Source organism: Zingiber officinale, chromosome 11B (genome assembly GCF_018446385.1).
Source record: "Zingiber officinale cultivar Zhangliang chromosome 11B, Zo_v1.1, whole genome shotgun sequence".
NCBI classification, from domain to species: domain Eukaryota; kingdom Viridiplantae; phylum Streptophyta; class Magnoliopsida; order Zingiberales; family Zingiberaceae; genus Zingiber; species Zingiber officinale.
Window position 1 is genome coordinate 68,284,535 of NC_056007.1, and position 22,415 is coordinate 68,306,949.

Below are 22,415 nucleotides of genomic sequence, written 5' to 3' on the forward strand. Positions count from 1 at the left end.
TCCTCCTCTTTCTTTCTTGCGGGCGATCGACGGTGATCCGGCGGAGCTAGGGCACGACAAGGGGGAGTTGATTCACATCTCTCTCGGTGGATCACGCCCCTCTCAGTTCTTCTCTTGGATTTGTTCACTGGAGGGGGTTGCGGATCATCATCGGCAGAGATGGATAGCGTGATACCGTTTGTAGGCGATGATTGAGGTAAGCGTCGGAAAAATCTTGTGGATTCAAAGATTTTGGTTTATAGGGTTCCAATGTGATGTTTCTCTTGTTTTGGATTAGGGGAAGACATAGTAACAACTCGATGGTTTTCCTTGACCGATCATTGTCCTCTGCGTTCTTGCAGCTGGGGGTCTTTGGTAGCTCTCGAATGAAGAGGTAAGGGATCAATTGGCATGAGTGTGGTTCTAGTTGTAGGATTCATCAGATGCATTGCTGTACGATTGCTTCTTGGACAAATGTTTGGAAGGATTGATGTATGAATGCTTCTTTGGCAGCTATTGGCAGGGTTCTGGTGGGTGTTGAGTGTTGATCAGCTGCTACCTCCCAAGGTAAGGGACTGTTGAAGTGAGTTTTGTACTATGAATTAGGGTTTAAGCAAATCATTTGCTGTATGGTTGGATTATGGATTTATTCTTGGAAGGATAAGTGTGTGTGTGTGTGTGCTTGTAGCTTATGGACAGGGATCATGGTGTTGTGAGCTACTGGATTAGTTGCTTCATCTTAAGGTAAGTGTTTTTCCAGTGATGTACTACTAGTTTTCTTATTAGAATGCTACTCTATTAGGTTTTCTAAGGGATTGTAGAATTGATTCTTGATGTTAGTAGATGACACGTAGATTAAACGATGGTGTTAAATGAATTAATTGATTTGAATTTGGGATTTGGTTGTGATAAGTTGATTTGTGATGGTTATTTGGTGAATGATTTATGTAAATGGATACATGATCATTATTGGTATGTGTTGGATTGATTGAGGTTTATATTGGGTTGAAATTTGTGGATATGATGATTGGTTGATGTGGATTGTTATGTGATCATTCTTGAGATCATTGGATTGCTTGTTGGTTGGATTATCTGATGTGGTGGTTTGGTTAGTTGTAGATGATGATGTTAGGTTGTTGTGGATTTAGGATGAGTTTAGATTAGTGAGTTTTGGGTTGATTAATAGATTGTGGATTATGTTTGGATCTAGAAAGAGTTGAATTAAGGAATTAGGTAAGTTACTTCAATTAGGGTTTTCCCTAATTAGATTGGAGAGTTTATTTAGCTAGTTGCTACCTATGTAATTAGCTAAATATATATTATGTGATCGCAGGACTTGGATTCGGGATGAGCGTCTCGACACGGGATTATTTGGCATGATCTACACTTTAAGGCGGGTATTTCTTCCTTGGTCTCTACGTAGTTTTTTCCTTGATCTTGGTGCATGGCTATTATGTGATGGTTTAGGCTGCTTTATCTTATATCATGATCGGTTGATGTTTTTCCTGCATGATACTTATGCTTGACCCTTGTGATGATCTACGTAATTCATATACAGTCTTCACTTTTGATATCTACTCTGTTGTGATTACACGTGTAGAGTATGTCTTGTAGGGTTTGTCGGGTTGTTGGTATTACCATGCTGATTGGGTATATGATGTGGACTGTACATAGGTGGGTATGTGTTATAGGAGTTATCTTGTTGACCGTGCATTTGCATGTTGTATGTACACACGTATTTGTCATGTACTTTTGGAGGAGTTGTGTTGATTGTATGTTCGGAGTATATACACATGTCCGTTGTGTTTTTATTGGAGGATACATGTTGATTGTACTTATATTTTTGTGTATATATGTCTGGTGGGATTATTGGAGTTTTGGTTGATTATACATGTGTAGTGGGTACATATGTTTGGTGGGATACGTGGAGGTATCATGACGATTATACTCATGTTGGAGGTATTCATGAGGTTTGGGGTTGTTGCATGGATGATGATTATATATATATATATATATATCATGTTCATCATTCATTGCATCTGATGACCATTGTCTCCCTTGTGGTGAGAGAGTCATCAGTTAGTTTGGTTTAGCGCCGCACACTCGGCCACTCATGGGTAGTGGTAGCTAGAGCAGTTGCCGCTCGTCCTGTCGTGCCACCCGGTCACAAGGTTTAGTGAGATCCGGCGTTGTGAGCAGTCAGGGACCCTGATGCTTTGTAGCTAGATAGCTACTAGTGGACTGTCCGCCTCGACCACTATATAGTGGGCTGGAGGGTAGTACAGTCGTCACGGACCCAAGCCTCTCGGCCATACTAGGGTCGTGGTGTCTGGAGAGGTGTCGGGGGTGACCATGGAGCATGCATACACAGTTATTATTCTTGCATTTGATGCGCGGTGCATCTGCATTTGCATACATGCCTAGTAGTTACTAGTTGCATGTGATTGTCATTGTTGCACTTGTTTGAGATATGATTGTTGCATATGGTTGTCATGCTGCATACATGTCATTTATTTTACATGTATATGCAGTCGTACTTATATTGCACAGGTGTCATGGGTATATCTGTTGCAGATCCGGTGAGTTTACTGATCATTGTACCATGGGTCGATTCCAGATTGGGTATGTATCTGTCATTATGTTAGTTGTGGTTTGTACAGTTTATATGTCAGGTTATTATGTCAGATATGTTTAGGTGCATTGATTATGATAGTATGATCAGGTTCTTTATTCCCTACTGAGACGGTATACTTGTGATCTCCATGTTTTATTTGTAGACCGTGCACTGTCTTTTCTATTACCCGCTGAGTTACCTATACTCACCACCGCATGTATATATTTATGTTTTCAGGTAGCCTGTAGATGGTTGGTGTCGCTCGGAGTATCCTGTCTGCCGGGTCCTACGTCACATCCGAAGATCGTGATTGTTTTCTTTTGTATATTCTTTTCTTATTTTCGGCATTGTATTTGTGTATAGCCATGTGGCTATCTTATGGTTTTGGTGTTGTATTTGTTGTATAAAGCCTAGCCGGCTAGCAGTGTGTTGATTGTGTTGTATTGGGCTTTCCGTTTTCGTTTTTTCGCTGTGTTGGTTTTAGTACAGCCGTGTGGGCTGTTTTATATATAACTGCATGGTTGTGATTGTTTCATTCCAGCCGTGTGGGCTGTTATTATAACTGCGTGGTTGTGTAAATAAATATTCCAGCCGCATGTGGCTGATGTATTTTGCTTGTAGTGATGCTTCATATTGTCACCGGTACAGGGGAGATGCTGCCGGATTTTTGTCTGGCAGAGACTCCTTTGGGGCGTGACAGCCCCAACCAAAAGGAAGCCAAGAAGCAAAGAAGAAAGAAGGCCCTAAAGGCAACCTGGGACGAATCTTCTTCGGAGGACGAAGACGACGAACTCGATACTCGCATTGATGGCCCGGGACCAAATCATCGAATCCGAGAGCGAGTCAAAAGCCGACTCCGAGCAAAGCCACGGATCCGCATCCGTTTCCGAAGGTCCAGACTCCGCTGTAAGTATTCCGAGGCTTAATAATTTAGTCAATTATTTACTTCGCAAATTAGCCAAGTCAAATCTTAAAATAAAATCACTTCTAAAGGAAATAGCTATCCTTAAAGGAGTAACTAACTCAAAATACTTACCTGATCAAGTTCAAACTGAAGATTCAACTCAAGTTCAACAACTTGAGGAAGAAAATTCAAGTTTAAAAAATTAGGTAAAAGACTTAAAAAGTACATTAGAACGGTTTTCTTTGGGCTCCAAGAATCTGGACCTAATTCTTGGGACACAAAGAGCCGTCTACAATAGAACTGGGCTAGGATATAAAAGTAAAAAAGAAATATAAATCTTATTTATCCCTAATAAACAAACAAAGTAGTAAATCAGTCCAAGCATGGGTCCCCAAGTCCAAATTGATCAATCAAATTGGACTTGGCCAATACTGGGTTTCGAAGGATCAAATATACTATCTCGACAGACCATATCGAGGCCGTGATCCAGGGAAAGCTAAATTGAAAACGATCTTAAAAATTCAAAATTAAATTATAATCCAAATTCAAAATTCGAAATTAAATTAAAAAATCCAAAATTAAATTATAAATCTAAATTCAAAATTCAAAATTCAAAATTAAATTAAAAATTCAAAATTAAATTATAAATCTAAATTCAAAATTCGAAATTCAAAATTAAATTATAAATCTAAATTCAAAATTCGAAATTAAATTAAAAAATTCAAAATTAAATTATAAATCTAAATTCAAAATTTGAAATTAAATTAAAAATTCAAAATTAAATTATAAATCTAAATTCAAAATTAAATTAAGGTAACTGAACCTAATTTACCCGGAATGGGTAAAACAAGAATAGATTACCCAGCAGGGTAATTAAAGTTAGATTAAAACGGGATAAGTTTAACTTGAACCACAGTACTGGTGAAGTTTTTGGATGATAGTACGTTAGGGAAGCTTGGGCATCGCATGTCTAGGAAGATATGGCTTCGACCTGGTGCATTTGGCCAAGTGGAACTGACCGAAGCTACCCTTAAATGAATCCGAACTAGTTAGACCAAGGATTAGTATTAAGTTCAATGGGTAGGACTATTTGGAAAACCTCGAAGGCATGGTTACTTTAATGAGTTCCTTGTGACTCACCATAGCCCAGAAGTTTATCCAAAAAATGTCTACTTGTTGAACCCAAAGCTAAACCTGAATCTAACACAAAGTTAAATCTTACCCTAAAAATTTAACCATAATTCATCTCACAAAAATTATAGGATTCCCTGATTGAAAATTTAGTTCGGGTGAGATGACTAACTAATTAAAAAATTGATAATTAATTCTAATCAAAATTATTTTTAAAAAAAAACTCAAAATTCAAAATTGTTTTAAAAAACTCAAAATTCAAAATAATTTTAAAAAAAAAACTTAAATTTCAAAATTATTTTAAAAACTTAAATTTCAAAATTATTTTAAAAACTTAAATTTCAAAATTGTTTTAAAAAACTCAAATTTCAAAATTGTTTTAAAAAACTCAAAATTCAAAATTGTTTAAAAAAAAAACTTAAATTTAAAAATTATTTTTAAAACTTAAATTTCAAAATTATTTTAAAAACTTAAATTTCAAAATTGTTTTAAAAACTCAAATTTCAAAATTGTTTTAAAAACTTAAATTTCAAAATTATTTTTAAATTTCAAAATTGTTTTAAAAACTCAAATTTCAAAATTGTTTTAAAAACTTAAATTTCAAAATTATTTTAACTTAAATTTCAAAATTGTTTTAAAAACTCAAATTTCAAAATTGTTTTAAAAACTTAAATTTCCAAATTATTTTAACTTAAATTTCAAAATTATTTTAAAAACTTAAATTTCAAAATTGTTTTAAAAACTTAAATTTCAAAATTATTTTAACTTAAATTTCAAAATTGTTTTAAAACTTAAATTTCAAAATTGTTTTAAAAACTCAAATTTCAAAATTGTTTTAAAAAACTCAAATTTCAAAATTGTTTTAAAAAACTCAAAATTCAAAATTGTTTTAAAAAAAAAAACTTAAATTTCAAAATTATTTTAAAAACTTAAATTTCAAAATTATTTTAAAAACTTAAATTTCAAAATTATTTTAAAAACTTAAAATTCAAAATTGTTTTAAAAACTTAAATTTCAAAATTGTTTTAAAAATTTAAATTTCAAAATTGTTTAAAAAACTTAAATTTCAAAAAAAAAACTCAAAATTCAAAATTATTTTAAAAACTTAAATTTCAAAATTATTTTAAAAACTTAAATTTTAAAACTTTAAAATTATCTTTATCCTGATCAAAATTGCTGAATTACTTAGAAAATCCTAGGAGTCTACTTCAATTAAGCTATCTTTAAATCCATTAAGAACCAATTCAAACTACTTCATGTGTAGGAATTGGAACAATGGATGTTGGATAGTGGATGCTCTAGACATATGACTGGAGATAAGTTAAAGTTTACTAAAGTCAAGTACAAGAAGTTAGGATCAGTTGCATTCGGCAACGACAGTAAACTTAAAGTAATCGAAAAAGGTAATATTGAACTTAGTTCCGATTTCATTATTCGAAATGTCTTATTGGTTGAAAATTTTAACTTTAATTTACTAAGTATAAGTCAATTATGTGACAGCGGATATCTAGTCAATTTTGACAAATCTGGATGTCTAGTTAAAAACATCGAAAACCCTGAAATTAGGCTTAAGGGACTTAGGAAGAATAACATCTACACAATAGACTTGTCATTATCCTCAATAAAGTGTCTATTGACACAACAAGAGGAAACTCAACTGTGGCACAGAAGGCTGGGTCACACTTGTTGGTGCAACATCCCTCAGGTCAAGGTTGACCTGGTTAACCAAGCTGAGTCTTGGTTTGGGTTTAGATGTTTGACAATAAGATATTGATCGAAGAAGAGTCAAGTAGGTCAAGGTTGACCGGATACTTGACTGGGAAGTCCTAACTGGCATGTTAGGCAGGTGAAAATCCTGGTGAGTGAAGCCAGGTGAAAGTCCTAGTGAGTGAAGCTAGGCAGAAGGAAATCCTGGTGAGTGAAGCCAGGTGAAAGTCCTAGTGAGTGAAGCTAGGCAGATGGAAAACCCTAGTGAGTGAAGCTAGGTGAAAGTCCTAGTGAGTGAAGCTAGGCAGATGGAAAACCCTAGTGAGTGAAGCTAGGTGAAAGTCCTAGTGAGTGAAGCCAGGCAGAGGGAAAACCCTAGTGAGTGAAGCTAGGAGAGAGCCCCGGGGAGTGAGGCCAGGCAAGGGGAAATCCAGATGGATCAAGGATGACCAGACATCTGGTGGAAGTCCAAGTAGGTCAAAGGATTGACTGGATACTTGGCAAGGAAGGAAATCCAGATGGATCAAGGATGATCGGACATCTGGTGTTGGGAAGTCCAAGTAGGTCAAGGGAGTGACCGGATACTTGGCACGACGAGTAAAAGTCCAAGTGGGTCAAAAGGGATTGACCGGACACTTGGTGCGGAGTCCTGGCAGGTCAAGGGAGTGACCAGATGCTAGGCATGATGTACCAACAGGTCAAGGTTGACCGGATGTTGGTTAGGGAGGTTTGGGACTTGGTTTTGGGCAAAAACCAAGTGCTGGATCGATCCGTGGATCGATCCAGGCTGTGGATCGATCAGTGGATCGATCCAGATTCTTCCCAGCGAACAGAAAGCTTCTGGATCGATCCGTGGATCGATCCAGAGGTCCCGATCGATCAGCCGATCGATCGGGACGATGCTGCTTCGCGCGATAAGCGCTGGATCGATCCGTGGATCGATCCAGGCGCGTTTCCTGAGCACAGAGGCGCTCTGGATCGATCCGTGGATCGATCCAAAGCCTCCCCGATCGATTCGGAACATTCGAATCGATCGGGATCCGACCGTTGCGTCGGGTTTAAAGCCACAGGCGAGCGTGGTCTTCGGCATCTCTTTACGAGCTCTTCTCAGATTCATTCCAGCTCCTCCACAGCTCTCTACAAGCACGTGATCGCCAGTTCTTGAAGGTTCTTGGAGGCTTTCCAAGTCAAGAGGCGGATCTATTGCAAGAGGAAGAAGTTAGGGTTAGGGTTTTTACTGCACATCTTGTAAGCTTTTGCTTAACTTGTATTTCCCTTTCTTCTTCTTGTATTGAGAGTGTTGTAGGGCTTCTCCGCCTTTGGTAGTTACCATAAAGGAGTGTTATTCATAGTGGAGGGTGTGTGCGTTGGTGTGGATCCTTGGATTAGTCACCTCTTGTGAGGTGGATACCAAGTAAAATCCTAGTGTTAGCGTTTTGTGTTTGTTTCTGTATTTTCCGCTGCACATCCAAGAAGAAACAAGCAACGCCAAGCAACGAAGCGCACCGAGCGAACGCGACAAGCTATTCACCCCCCCCCCTCTAGCTACTTTTGGTCCTAACAACACTCACACCAGACTCATTTCAAAAATGAGTCACAATGGTCTAGTTAGAGGTTTGCCCAAATTAAAATTCATTGAACACTCAATCTGTGATGCATGTCGAAAAGGAAAACAAACCAAGTCAATCCACAAATCAACCAACCAAGAAAGAACTAACACCATACTCGAGCTCCTTCATATTGATTTATTTGACTCACATGGAGCCAAGTCACTAAGCAAGAATCAATATTGCTTAGTAATAATTGATGACTACTCTAGGTACACATGGGTAAAATTCCTAAAAACAAAAGATGAAACCTATGAAATATTTAGTAACTTTTGCAAATTAACGGAAAATGAAAAAGATACTAAAATTAAAAGAATAAGAAGTGATCACGGGAGAGAATTTGAGAATCATAGGTTCACCCAATTTTGTAAAATAAATGGATACCAACATGAATTTTCATGTCCTAGAACACCCTAACAAAATGGACTAGTAGAACGTAAAAATAGAACACTACAAGAAGCCGCTAGGACAATGTTAAACGAATATGAGTTAAGTCATCAAATTTGGGCTGAAGCAATAAATACAGTAAATTATATTCAAAACAGAATTCTAATAAACAAATCTCACAATAAAACACCGTATGAACTCTACTATCACAAAATTCCTAACCTAAACTATTTAAAAGTATTTGGTTGTAAAGTCCACATTTTAAATACTAAAGATTACTTAGGAAAATTTACACCCAAGTCTAACCAAGGAATATTTTTAGGATACTCCTCAACCAGTAGAGCCTTTAGAGTATATAATCAAAACACCTTAAAAGTTGAAGAAACAACTAATGTAATATTCGATGAAGAAAACAATTTACCTAATATAACTGACAATGTCGACATTCATCCAAGAGCTATAGAAGATGATGAAATCCAACCTAATCTTAATGAGGCAGAAGAACCAGTACCTGAACCACAACCAAGACCAACTAGAGTAAGTACTTCTCACCCACCTGACCAAATTCTGGGTGACCCAAACCTAGGAGTCAGAACTAGATCATCCCATAGAAACCTTAGTCAGATTGCCCTAATTTCCAAAATTGAACCTAAAACTATAGATGAAGCTCTTCCTGACCCAGACTGGATCATTGCAATGCAAGAAGAATTAGCACAATTTGAGAGAAACCAAGTCTGGGACCTTGTACCTAAACCCATAGATAAATCAATAATAGACAGCAAATGGGTTTTTAGGAACAAGTTGGATGATCACGGTGATATAATAAGAAACAAAGCAAGGTTAGTAGCCAAAGGGTTTAGTCAAGTCAAAGGCTTAGACTATGATGAAACATATGCTCCAGTAGCTAGACTCGAGTCCATTAGGATGTTATTAGCCTATACAGCAAATAAAGGATTCAAATTGTACCAAATGGACGTTAAGTCAGCCTTTTTAAATGGTTTTATCAAGGAAGAGGTCTACGTAAGCCAACCTCCAGGGTTTGAAGACATAGACTACCCTAATCACGTATTTAAATTAAAAAAGACACTATATGGACTAAAACAAGCCCCTAGAGCATGGTATGAAAGATTATCTAATTACTTAATATCCAAAGAATTTAACCAAGGACAAATCGATCCGACTTTGTTCGTGAAAACTATAGGAAAAGACATCTTTATAGCCCAAATCTATGTTGACGACATAATCTTTGGCTCAACTAATTCAAAATTCTTAAAAGAATTTGTCAAATTAATGGAAAGTGAATTTGAAATGAGCATGGTTAGAGAACTTTATTTCTTCTTAGGCTTACAAATTAAACAAACTAAAGATGGAATCTACATTTATCAAACTAAATATGCTAAAGAATTAATTAAAAAATTCTGTATGGAAAATTCAAAAATTATAAATACCCCAATGGCAACCAACATAAACATTGACTTTGCCCCTGAAGGAAAACCAGTTGACCCAAAATACTATAGGAGTGTCATAGGTAGTTTACTTTACCTAACTGCAAGTCGACCCGACATATTGTTTGCAGTAGGTATGTGCGCAAGATATCAATCCTGTGCAAAAGAGTCACACCTATCATACGTTAAAAGAATACGTCGATATATTAAAGGAACTCTAAACGTAGGACTTTGGTATCCAAGAACTTGCACCTTTGACCTTTACGGCTATTCTGATTCAGACTATGCCGGGTGCAAGCTAGACAGAAAAAGTACAAGTGGCAGCTGCCAGATTCTAGGTCAGTGCCTAGTAAGTTGGTCAAGCAGAAAGCAACATTGTGTTGCTCTATCCACCACAGAAGCTGAATACATATCTCTAGGAAAATGTGCATCTCAACTACTATGGATGATGCATACACTAAAAGACTATCAACTAGACTATAAAAATACTAAAATCTTTATTGATAATATCAGCTCGATTAATCTGACCAAAAATCCTATTCACCATTCTAGGACTAAACACATAGAGGTAAAACACCACTTTGTAAGGGACCATGTAGCTAAAGGTGAAATTGCACTCAACCATGTTGAGTCCAAATCAAACCTAGCTAACATCTTTACAAAACCCTTACCTGAACTTGAGTTCAGTGGACTTAGAAGGCAAATAGGAATGTGTTGGGTAAAGTAGATATCTTACCATTATTTCTATTACTGTGTTTCAAATTCTAGGAAAAATAGTTTTCAAAACTCCAATTTTTGTTAGATTGTTCAAAAATTGAAATAGCCTAGGTTTTCCCCCTAGAAATCATGTTCCCCTAGAATTAAGCCAGAGCATCTCACAAACACCTAGGTTTACTTTGATTGTGATTGAAAAACATAGAACGGCGTGAGATGCATAGGGTATAGCCTGGACTCAAGAATACTTATATCTGTGCATCAATATGAGTCTGGGCGTTAAATACGCAATATACATTAATCAAGTTAAGTCCTCCAGCTCTAGCCAAGTCTAACTGGACCAAAATAACTTAACTTGACTAACCAAGTGAAAGCTATTGTCCTGTAGACAATGAGCAAGTAACTAAAGGTTAGACAGTTGGTAAAGGATGCTCAATTTTCTAGTTAAGAATGTTTTGATCTTTAGGGCTCTGATACTTAGTAAATCAATCTAGTGAACATGACTTATGCTTGGACTTAAGGATCAACTGAACTTGAATGAATAACCTTGTCCTAAAACTTAAAATATTATTGAAACTAAGTTCCAATTGACATTAACTTTCAAACCCTGTTGAACTTAGCTAACCTGTTGACCTTAGTAAAATCATGTACAACTCAATCAAATATCTATTATTGCTCATTTTTTATATATGGCAAAGGGAGAGAGTAGCAAAAATGTAAACAAAAAGTTAAGGGGGAGCATATAAGGCAAATTTGCTTTAGTTACTTTGTACATCTATACTTAGCAGATTTGCCTGTGTTAAAAATGTCTATCTATTCGTATGTTTACTTAACTTTGAATTTGAGTTGCCATAATCAAAAAGGGGGAGATTGTTGGTGCGGGAAGCATCCGACGATCGAACTCGTGTTTTGATAATGACAAAGAATTCAAAGTTAAGATGTTTTTGTAGGATCGAAAAGAATTTAGATATCTCCACAATTGCATGATATTGTCCACTTTGGGCCTAAGCCCTCATGGTTTTGTTCTTGGGTTCTCCCCAAAAGGCCTCATACCAATGGAGATATTTTTTCTCTTATAAATCCATGATCTTTTCCATGTGTTTTCAATATGGGACTATGTTTGCAACCTTGTAACCCCAATAATGCCCCCCTCAAACAAAGGACCATAGGCTTCCCACTTCCGATCATCGACCCACCAGGTCTTCCTGCCCCTCGGTCCACCCGACCTAATAGGACTTCCTTGCCTAGTCGCAACTAGGACTTCCTGTCTGGTGTCTGGTCCTCTTGATCCGAACATAGGAGCCCCCACTTTCTTTGTTCGAGGTTAATATTGTACCCACATGGCTCAATCAGACCATAGCTCTTGTGCATAGTCGGCAGTTAAACCTTCTGGCAGTCCGGGCTCTGATACCAATTGTAGGATCGAAAAGAATTTAGATATCTCCACAATTACATGATATTGTCCACTTTGGGCCTAAGCCCTCATGGTTTTGTTCTTGGGTTCTCCCCAAAAGGTCTCATACCAATGGAGATATTTTTTCTCTTATAAATCCATGATCTTTTCCATGTGTTTTCAATATGGGACTATGTTTGCAACCTTGCAACCCCAACAGTTTTGTAGTCTAACAAGTCTACTTGAGGATTTCAGGAAAGTCCTAGCTGCGGTTAGGCAAAGGGTAAAACCCTAGGGGGTGGTAACCCTAGGTCATAGGGGGTGGTAACCCTATGCGGAAAGTCTTGGTAGGTCGATGTCTTCAGGCAAAAGTCCTAGGGGGTGGTAACCCTATGTGGAAAGTCCTGGTGTCGCGAACCAGGTGAAAGACTGGACTAGCCGGGGAAGCGGATGTCCAGCAGAAAGTCCGGAAGCATCGAGTGCTGAGCAAAAGTCCAGTCGATCTGGAGGATCGCACTGGCAACAGGTAAATCTCCTGAGTGGAGTAGGTGAGGACGCGTTCCCCGTAGAGGGAACAGTAGGTGTCGGGTCGACCTAGGGTTTCCGGTTGGAAACCCGAAGTCAGACTCGGATAGTCCGGAGACTGTCTATACTTCATTTATCATGTTTATTTTGCTAACTTTGTGTTGCAGGATAGTGTTTGGGACTAACGTATCTTGCAGGTGCAAAGGAGCAACCTAAAGCCTCGAATGAACAGTGTCCGAGGCGCCTCCATGGAGCTTGGAGGCGCCTCGGCTGCGAAGCACCACTAGAGGCGCCTTGGAAGGCGCCTTGAGAGGGCTATAAGGCGCCTTGAGAGGATGAAGTTCGACCAGATCAGATGTTATCCACGCGGAAGACCAGGCAGCATGGAGGCGCCTTGAACAGCCTTCAAGGCGCCTTGAACACCCTTTATAAGGGGGTTTCGACCAGCACTTCAAAGTATCAAGTTCTGAGCTTTCCTTCTTCAACGTGCTGCTAACAAAGTCATTCCGAAGTGCTGCTGCAACATTCCGACGACCCGGAGCTTCGTTTTTCTCTTCTTTAAGTTGTCGGTACAAAGTTATTCTAATTGCTGTTACATTTGTAATTTGTAATTCTTATCGAGCTTATAGTTGTTGCCCACCGGAAGCGATCAAGGATCGCGGGCCTTCGAGTAGGAGTCGCCTTAGGCTCCGAACGAAGTAAATCCCTTTGTGTCTTTGTCTTTATTTTATTCCGCTGCATTTTAATTACTCCGATAATTTCCCGATAATCGAACGAAATAGCCACGAGCGCTATTCACCCCCCCCCCCTCTAGCGCGGTCTCAATCCAACACATCCGAGGGACGAAAGGGATGCAAAAGACTACACCGGTGGATGAGAAGAACGTATGCGACATTCGAGGGATGAGAAGCCGGAGCGGAAGCCTACTCGAGGAGAAGGCCGGAAATTAGGCTCGGGTAAGCCCTATTTTGGTTGGCCGCAATCATCCAGGCGATCGAAGCAGCAGGAGAGCGAAAGGAGCTAATTAAGTCTGCTAGAGGCACCCTCAATAGAGGTTGAAGGCACCTCCGAGGTCCGCCAGCGTCTCCGCCACCTTCAGGTGGAGGGCGCCCTCCATAAGCATGGAAGGCATCCTCCATGAGTATGGAGGGCGCCCTCGACCTGGCCAAAGTGGTCATTAGCAGTGGATAAACCTTTATTCACTGCTGCCTCGCTAGAGGTGTCTTCCAAGCCCTTTAGAGTCGCCCTCAAGGTTCGGATGAGATTTCCCAGGGGCTATAAAAAGATCCTTGGACCTAGGAAATGCACAACAATTTGAGAACAACTACTGTAATCATTTCCTAGTCTTTTCTAAGCTTTCAAAGAGTGTAAGAGGCTTATCCGCTTACAGAGAAGGAGATTTTTCTAGTAGAGTTTTGCAACCGCCTTGGATTAACAACTACCTAGGTTGTAACCAAGTCAAATCTGTTTGCTTCTTCTTTTTATTAGTTGTTCATTTTTAGATTATAATTATTGTGATAGTGCTACTAATCTTAGTTGGAAAAACAGAGAAAGATTTTATTTTTCTTTTACAGGCACTGCGCCCTCTAACCGGCCCCGCTGCGCCAACAAGTAGTATCAGAGTCCAACCGCCTCAGAAGGACAAACCGCCAACTGAAGCACCAAGATCAAGACGATGGTCGGTACAAGCATTCACCCACTAAAGTTCGAGGGAGACTTTGCACAATGGAAACATCGGATGGAGGTATTCTTCAAAACATATTTCAAACTTCTATTAATAATGAAATATGGTTTTATAGCTCCAAGAGACAAAGAAAAGTATTAGTGGACGAAGAAGGAACAAGCCGACTTCGTGGCGAATGGTAAACCTGAATTCCATCTGCTCAATGTTCTTCCGCCCCAAGAGGTCAATCGAATCGGCAGCTACGACTCCGCCAAAGATCTCTGGGAGAAGTTTCTAAAACTTCACGAACGCACCTCGGAAGCAAAGTTAGCAAGGTAAGACATTCTCCAAACCTAGCTAACAAACCTGAGGATGAATAATGGAGAAAAGGTAGCGCAACTCCAAGAACGAATCAAGGAACTGATTACTCGATTAACCAATCTCAAAGAATCAGTAACAAACTGAGATTCAATCCAGTATGCGCTCAACGCCTTCCCGAGAACTTTAGAATGGGCATCCTTAGTTAATGCATACTATATCTCTAAGGATCTTGAGGTAAGTACGCTAGAGAATTTGTTTTCCACTTTTGAACTTCATGAATCTCGAATTGCAGATCCTAAAGAAATAGAAAAGACAAATCTCAATGTTGCCCTAAAAGCAAAGATGGAAGATCAAGACTCCGTAGCATCCATTGATGAAGTCGAAGAGGCTCTTATGGTAAGAAAGTTCAATAAATTTATTAAATCTAATAAATTTAAATCTCAGACGAGAAATCATCTTCGAAATAGAAGGATCGTCCGATGCTACAATTGCAATGAAGAAGGGCACATCAAAGATGATTGCCCGAAACTGAAGAACAAAGATAAGGAAAAGAATAAGAAGCCAACTCGGCCCAAACATAATCTCGAAGCCACGTGGGACGAGTCATCATCCTCCAAATCTAAAATCAAAGCATACGTCATACTAGCCCTAATGGCAATCCATCAAGAAGAAGATGAGACCAGCTCAGAGATGAACATAGATGAAGGGGGAAGATCATAGGAAGAAAGAAGTGATGAAGGGGGAGCATCAGAAATTGGGATAAGTGAGGTACATGCTCTATCTTCTAAGAAGTCCGTTAATTTTATTAAAATTCTTATTAAAGATTTAGTGAAATTAGAAAAGAAAAATACTGAGTTAAAATTGAACTTAGCAAAGGCATGTCCTCTAGAATTGTATGATAATCTAAAATTAGAAAAATAAAAATTAAAAATAGAAAATTTGAAAAATAACCATGCATGCTTGAAACTAAATAAAAATCAAAACTTAGAATTTATGGTAGACTAAATTGGTATATTATACATCACCAGGGATAAATAAGGAGAGTTCCAAAAAATTATCTACCCCCAAATTTTTGGTTAATCCAATAGGAAGGAAATTATATTGGGTTCCAAAATCATACTTAGATTAAAAAAAATTTTCTAAGGCTTTCAGAAAAGTTAAATGTTTAAATTCTTTAAAAGGCTCTCTCTAGAAGTGGTTGATGATCCAATAACCAAGAAGGCTTAGTGCCTCGCCACAGCCTGGAAGCCGATTATTGAATTAAGTATTTAATTGATAAATTAATAAGCTTGTGAAATTAATTAAGATAATGCTTTCAATGTTTGTCAATTTTTCGAAAACTCCATAACTTAGAAATTATTTTAAATTTATTTTACTTGTTTTATTAAATCAAGTTTTTTCCTAAAACTTAAATTTTCATATTTTTACCCTATTTTTTTTATGTGATCAAAGAGGGAGGAATAGGTACAAGTTTAGGGGGAGTTAGTATTTTTTTTTCAAATTCTGAATTCAAATCAGTTTACTTTATACTTAGTGTTGCAATTTCTTTTATTACAAACTTTATAGTTAAAATGTTTTATTTGCAATTTCTTTTGTTTGTTATTACCCTAACTTGAACTTGGGTTGATGCACATCAAAAAAGGAAAGATTGTTGGACCCCGTGGTTGTTTTGATGTGATCAACCAAGTTATGTTAGGTCATGTTTTGTTTTGATCCCTGTGTCTAAGTGTGCAGGAGCATAGGAAGTCGAGTGGAAGACGCAACTAGCGAGAAAGATGGCATGGGAAGGTAGCCGACGGGCTCGATGCATACGAGGGACAAAAGGGTTGCAGAAGAGTACACCAGTGGACGAGAAGAACATACGCAACGTTCGAGGGACGAGAAGCTAGAGCGGAAGCCTACTCAAGGAGAAGGCCGGAAATTAGGTTCAGGTGAGCCCTATTTCAGTTGGTCGCAATCACCCAGGTGATCGGAGTAGCAGGAGAGCGAAAGGAGCTGATTAAGTCTGCTGGAGGCGCCCTCAACAGAGGTTGAAGGTGCCTCCTAGGTGCACCAGTGCCTCCGCCACCTTCAAGCGGAGGGTGCCCTCCATAAGCATGGAGGGCGCCCTTCAGAAGCATGGAAGGCGTCGTCCATGAGTATAGAGGGTGCCCTTGACTGGCCAAAATGGTCGTTAGCAGTGGATAAGCCTTTATTGGCGCTGCCTCGCTGGAGGCGCCTTCCAAGCCCTTTGGAGGCACCCTCAAGCTTCGGATGAGATTTCCCAGGGGCTATAAAAAGACCTCTGGACCTAGGAAATGTACAACAATTTGAGAACAACTACTGTAATCATTTCCTAGTCTTTTCTAAGTTTTTCAAAGAGTGTAACAGGCTTCTCCGCCTACAAAGAAGGAGATTTTTCTAGTAGAGCTTTGCAACCGCCTTGGATTAACAACTACCTAGGTTGTAACCAAGTCAAATATGTTTGCCTCTTCTTTTTATTAGTTGTTCATTTTTGAGATTATAATTATTGTGATAGTGCTACTAATCTTAGTTGGAAAAACAGAGAAAGGTTTTATTTTTCTTTTACAGATGTTGCACCCTCTGATCGGCCCCGCTGCACCAATAGTATCTAGTATTTGCTAAATATCATAGATAGCAATGAGAAGCTATATAAATATGGAAACGAGTATCTCAAAGATTGAGTGGATAAGTATCAAGCATAGGAAAAATATGAGTGGAGTCAAGGTAAATACAGCAATTATTCAAATATATAGCTCATGCACTAACGTCAAAAGTATTAAAGAGACAAAGCAAGAAGTACCCGCCTTAAATGTAAATCGTCCTGAACTATCTCCATGATGGGATGTGTCTCTGACTAATATCCTGCAACACAGAATACATAGTATTACTAAGTTCTATCATAAGCCAAATAGTTAATCCTAGTCCTAATCCGATTAGACTTCCATATTTTAATTCCATTTAATGATCCAACACTTCCTTCATAGCTAAGCTAATATCTGTATGAATTAATCCAATTCAATTAGTTAACCCTTCTATATTAACATACTTCAATTATCCAACAATACATGAACTAGCAATCCAACTAATCCATTATCTCTTATCACCATAAATGATTATCCTACCAATAGGAATCAATCCACAATATAACTCAATTTTATATCAATTAATCCTCAATTAACTCAATCATCCATATAATAAATTTCTAACTAATTCGTTAACTATTCCATATCCACAATTTACTACTCAATGATCAACACATCCATAACAATCACCACTACATTGGATTTGATATCCCTAAGAATTCTACTATATCAACACATCCATAAAAATCAGCATATACATAATTCACCTTCCAAAACTCACCCAGATCTAGGGACTCCTCAGTTGATCCATGTCGGAGGTACTTGCTGTTAAGAATTCATGGTCGAAACTATAGTGAAGTTGCTGCCCTTCATTTCCAACATCCCAATTCACAATTAATACAACCACATCTAAGAATTCAATCTAATTCTTAATTCACAACATTTAGCTAATAATTTACCCCCAATCAATCCTCAAATCTGGCTAAAACAATGTTGCTTGATCGATACAGGGATTCTGGTCGAGAGCTTCACCTCATAGTAGAGGGAAAGATCTGGCACAAACCCTAGAGAGAGAGGGTTAGCCGGAGGGGGTTCGAGGTCAGAGCCGCGGCGCACAGATGTGGCGATGACAGATTAATGGCTAGGGCCCGGGAGATGGCTGCTTGATTGTGGCATCGAGTAGCCGGCGTTGGGGCAGAGATGGCATAGGAAGAAGGTGGCGTCTAGGTCAATCCCATGGTGGGGTGAAGGACATACTGAGCTAGCGATGGGCTTCCGGTGACCTTTGACGGCGACGATGCTAGATTGCGCAAGATTGTGCCACACGATAGAGGGGCGACGCCTCCTTGCTCTTGGTCGAAGACAGCCTGCGTAGAGAAGGGCGACTCGGAGATGATGGTGGCAGATCTGGAGAGGAGGAATGCACAGGCGACGGTGAATCAGGGGAAGATCGCAAAGGAGACAAGGAGAGGAGGATGTGTCAGCGATGGTGAATCGGGGGAAGCATTGCGAAGGAGACAAGGGGAGGAGTATGTGTCGACGATAATGATAAGAGAAACTTAGGTTTAAGTATTTATAATCTAGGTTTAAATGAAACAACTATATGTTAATTTAATTAATTAACTCCTAACTAAATGGATATTCCAAATAGGCTTTCTCTTAGCCTATTCATTCATCTCTTTAAACGTGTCATACGAACTCAGTTTAAATTTCAAAAAAATTTTAAAAATGCTCAAAAAAAATCTAATAAGGTTATTGTTCCAATAACACCTATTATTAAATTTGTCGTATCTTACAACCTTTGCTTATGAGAGTCGACTACCTTTTATAGGACCGAATATCTCCAGCATGTTCTTCTCGTGCCCCCTCATTTCTCGCTATCATGGCTATGTTCCCCTAAATAAATGCCCATTACGACTCATTTATGTAGAAGTTAATAGCTACGTTTTTCGCATTTCTCACGATAACGGCTCTATTATTCATTATCCTTCAGGAATAGCGCAACACTTCGTTGCTGTAGTTCTTAATAGTTGAGATTGTTTCAGTTTATTTTGAGGGAGTCTGAAATGTGAGTCAAGGGTCGACAGTCAGGAGTAGCTAGGAGCCGGATACCGAGTGTAGCTGGAAGTCGGGAGTAGTTGAGAATCAGACACCGAATGTAGCCGAGAGTCGGGAATAGCTGGGAGTTGGCCACCGAGCATAGTCGGGAATAGCTAGGAGTCTATCACAGAGCGCAACTGGGAGTCGGGAGTCGGGGGTAGTTGGGAGTCGGCTACCAAGCGCAGCCGGGAGTTAGGAGTCTCTAGGAGTCGGCCATCGAGGATAACCAAGAGTCGAGAATTGAATTAGGAGTCAGCTACCGAAGGTAGTCGAGAGTAACTGGGAGTCGCCTCTTGTTGACTCCGCATGCCATCCTAACTATATTATTGATTCTCTTGACCACATGATAGTGAGAAAATACTCCGGCATAAAGTTGCAAGGGTGGAAATCAAATAACACAAGGAACTACACTAAAAGGACATAACTAGATCTATAGTAAATTTCTTCAATTATCAATTTTGACTTTTTGTTCCCAGAGTAACTTGCTCATCAGACTAGTCCAGTTTAAACACTGCTCTTGAAGTCCATAAACAATTTGAAATTAGTCATGATTTCACATGAGATGGCAAAAATGTGCTGAAATTCGTGACTCTATCTTATAAGACAGATGAACAAAGTCTTAGCGGACAATGAAAATAAATTATAATATATATATATAAAAGACAGATGAACAAAGTCTTAGCGGACAATGAAAATAAATTATAATATATATATATAAAAGACAGATGAACAAAGTCTTAGCAGACAATGAAAATAAATTATAATATATATATATATATATATATATATATATATATATATATATATATATATATATATCGAGTTGTAAATGAAGCATGCAGCAGAGATCAAGAGGAGACGTCGAGTCTCGGTTCGAAGCAGAAGCCGCAGTTGTATAGGGACCTGATCTCCAATGACTTAGTGTAGAAGTGCGGCCACGGACCCAGCTGGCTCGACCATGTCCGCACCTTCTGCCTCATGTCTAAGGTCAGTAGCTCCGGCCACACTGAGGAGTGCACGAAGAGGAAGTCGCTGGCGCCGCAGCAGATGAAATTTTCGATGTCAAACGGCATGTACGCGCAAATCGGCATATGAGACACCTCCCGCCATGTCTTATCCTCGAGTTCCAAAATCACCACTCCCCTACGCGGCCTGGCCATCCTTCCGACCATGACCAATTTGTTCGACAGGTTGATCAATCCAGCACAGGTAAGATCAAATGGAACAGGAATCGATTCTTGAATCAGAGATTCAGTGGTAGAGGGTGGCTTGGCGAGATGGAACGCCACTAAGTGGGGGTGTTGCACCGGGTGCGGGCGCATGAAGTAGTAGAGCACGCCGTTGCATATGACGGCCTCATTGCTGCCCATCCAGAAGCCGATGTCTTGGGTGAAGGGCGTGGCCCACGATTTTGTCGTTGATTCGTAAATGTGGACGGATAAGTGCCATTGGTCGGAATTCCCTGGCAGCAGTGTGTGGCTGCACTTGGCGACGACCACGGTGTAGCTGCACGTGCGGCGGTCGAACGACAAGGCGAGTGCGTTAAACTGGGGGGAGGAGCCGCCGGGGACTTGAGGAAGCAGCTTCCAGTCTCTCTTGATGGGATTGCCGACCAATAGGCGATTCCCGTCATCGGGGTTCATTAAGCAGACCAAGCCGCAGGAGGAGGACGTGTGACGCATGCTCTTTTCTAAGTGGGGTAAGTCGAAGTTGTACCACCGGAGGAGACAAGGGTCGTACACGCTGCCCGAGAAGGCGTCGTCGTTAAAGAAAGACCTGAAGAGCAACGGCTTCTGTGGCGCCATCATCCCCCACGACAACGGGGGACTGGAGTGAACCACTTCGTACCACCGTTTGCACACGATGCTTAATTTGATGATGTTAGCGACGGGCAACAAGGAGAGCACCTTCTGCAGGAGTTCATCAGGTAGAATGGCTTCCCACGACAGCAATATCTCCCTCTCTTCTTCGCCGTCACTATAGAGAGGCATCGTCCTGATCTCTACTACCTCGTGGTAGATGGGATAACTATCCTCCCACGAATCCTCCATGAAACAGATTGAAAAAAAAACCCTCAAATTTACATAAAGAAAAAAACATAATAGATGCGACCTTTTATCTATCAATCCTTTCTTCTTCCCTTTAAATAAGGCGTTCCAACCTTAAGATATTTTAGATATATTATTACTTTATTTAGATTAATATATAAGGTTACAAATGATCCTCTTTTATAAATTTAATAAATAAAAAGTTAAGATATAATTAATATAGGAAAGCGGAAAAAATATTTTTTAATACCTTAATTGTTTTTTCCCTTTTATTCTATAGAAATAAATTTAAAAATTGAAACATAGAAATTATATTACAAACCTATTAATTTATTTTTAAAAATGAGTATAAATAAGAAAATACATTGACAGTAGTGACAAAAAAAAAATAAACTAACAACCAATTTATTAAAAAACATTTGTTTCCTTCACAAGTATTTCACTTCCTATTCAATCCAAAGAAAAATATATATATATTTACCTGCGGCTAGCGCTTCTTAATTTATTCTAATAACGGCAGGTAGAAAATTTTATGAAAATTAAATAAATCACTCTTAGAATTAATGGATATAGACTCGATTTACAAAAATGGGCTAAGAAGAGGTCGGAATTGCTTTATCTTTTCATTTACAAAATCAAGTTTTTCTCTTGAAAATAAACATTAGCTAAGTCATCAAATTTTTTTTAGTTTGTTGAAACTTTTATAAAAGCTATTTTATTTTAAAAAAAGAATCAGTCATATTTAATTAAAATAATTAAGAATTTACAAGAAAAGTTATTATTTTATAAAGAATAAGTCAAATTATTAAACTATAAAAAGATTAGAATGAAATATAATAAACAAAATTTTTATTAATATAATTTGCACCTTTCAGTTCCTATAAGCGAGGAACGTAACTTTGTTGTTCCGTTGTGGTCAAGAATCAAATTAAGTTGTGTTCTTAGATAGAAAGGCTTGCAAATTTATTTGTTTATTTATTTGCATTTTCTTATATTTTATGTACATAAACACATTATTATTTCCTTTTTGATAAGTAATTGATATTTAAACTATGCATGATGTTTAGAAAAAAACTCTATTAAATTAAAATCATGTAATTAAAAACTGGAACTAACCCAAAAGTTATGTTAAGAAAAGACAATCAATATGACAGCATTTTCGGTCCATTTAACAAATACTATATAAAAATGAACAGAAAAAAAAACACATAGGGGTGAGTAAAAAACACAAATCAAATTAATTGATCGAATGAACCAAAATTAAAAGTTTAGTTTAGTAATTTAGAAATTCA

The 22,415-nt window shown here is 38.5% G+C and overlaps 1 protein-coding gene across 1 annotated transcript; it reads right to left on the bottom strand.

Annotated features, from left to right (window-relative positions):
- Nucleotides 1-19,923: 19,923 nt before the first annotated feature.
- LOC122033991 (F-box/kelch-repeat protein At3g61590-like) lies at nucleotides 19,924-21,126 on the bottom strand. The gene has a single exon (XM_042593130.1). It carries the CDS (start codon nucleotides 21,124-21,126, stop codon nucleotides 19,924-19,926), a length of 1,203 nt encoding a protein of 400 aa, XP_042449064.1.
- Between the last annotated feature and the right edge of the window lie 1,289 nt (nucleotides 21,127-22,415).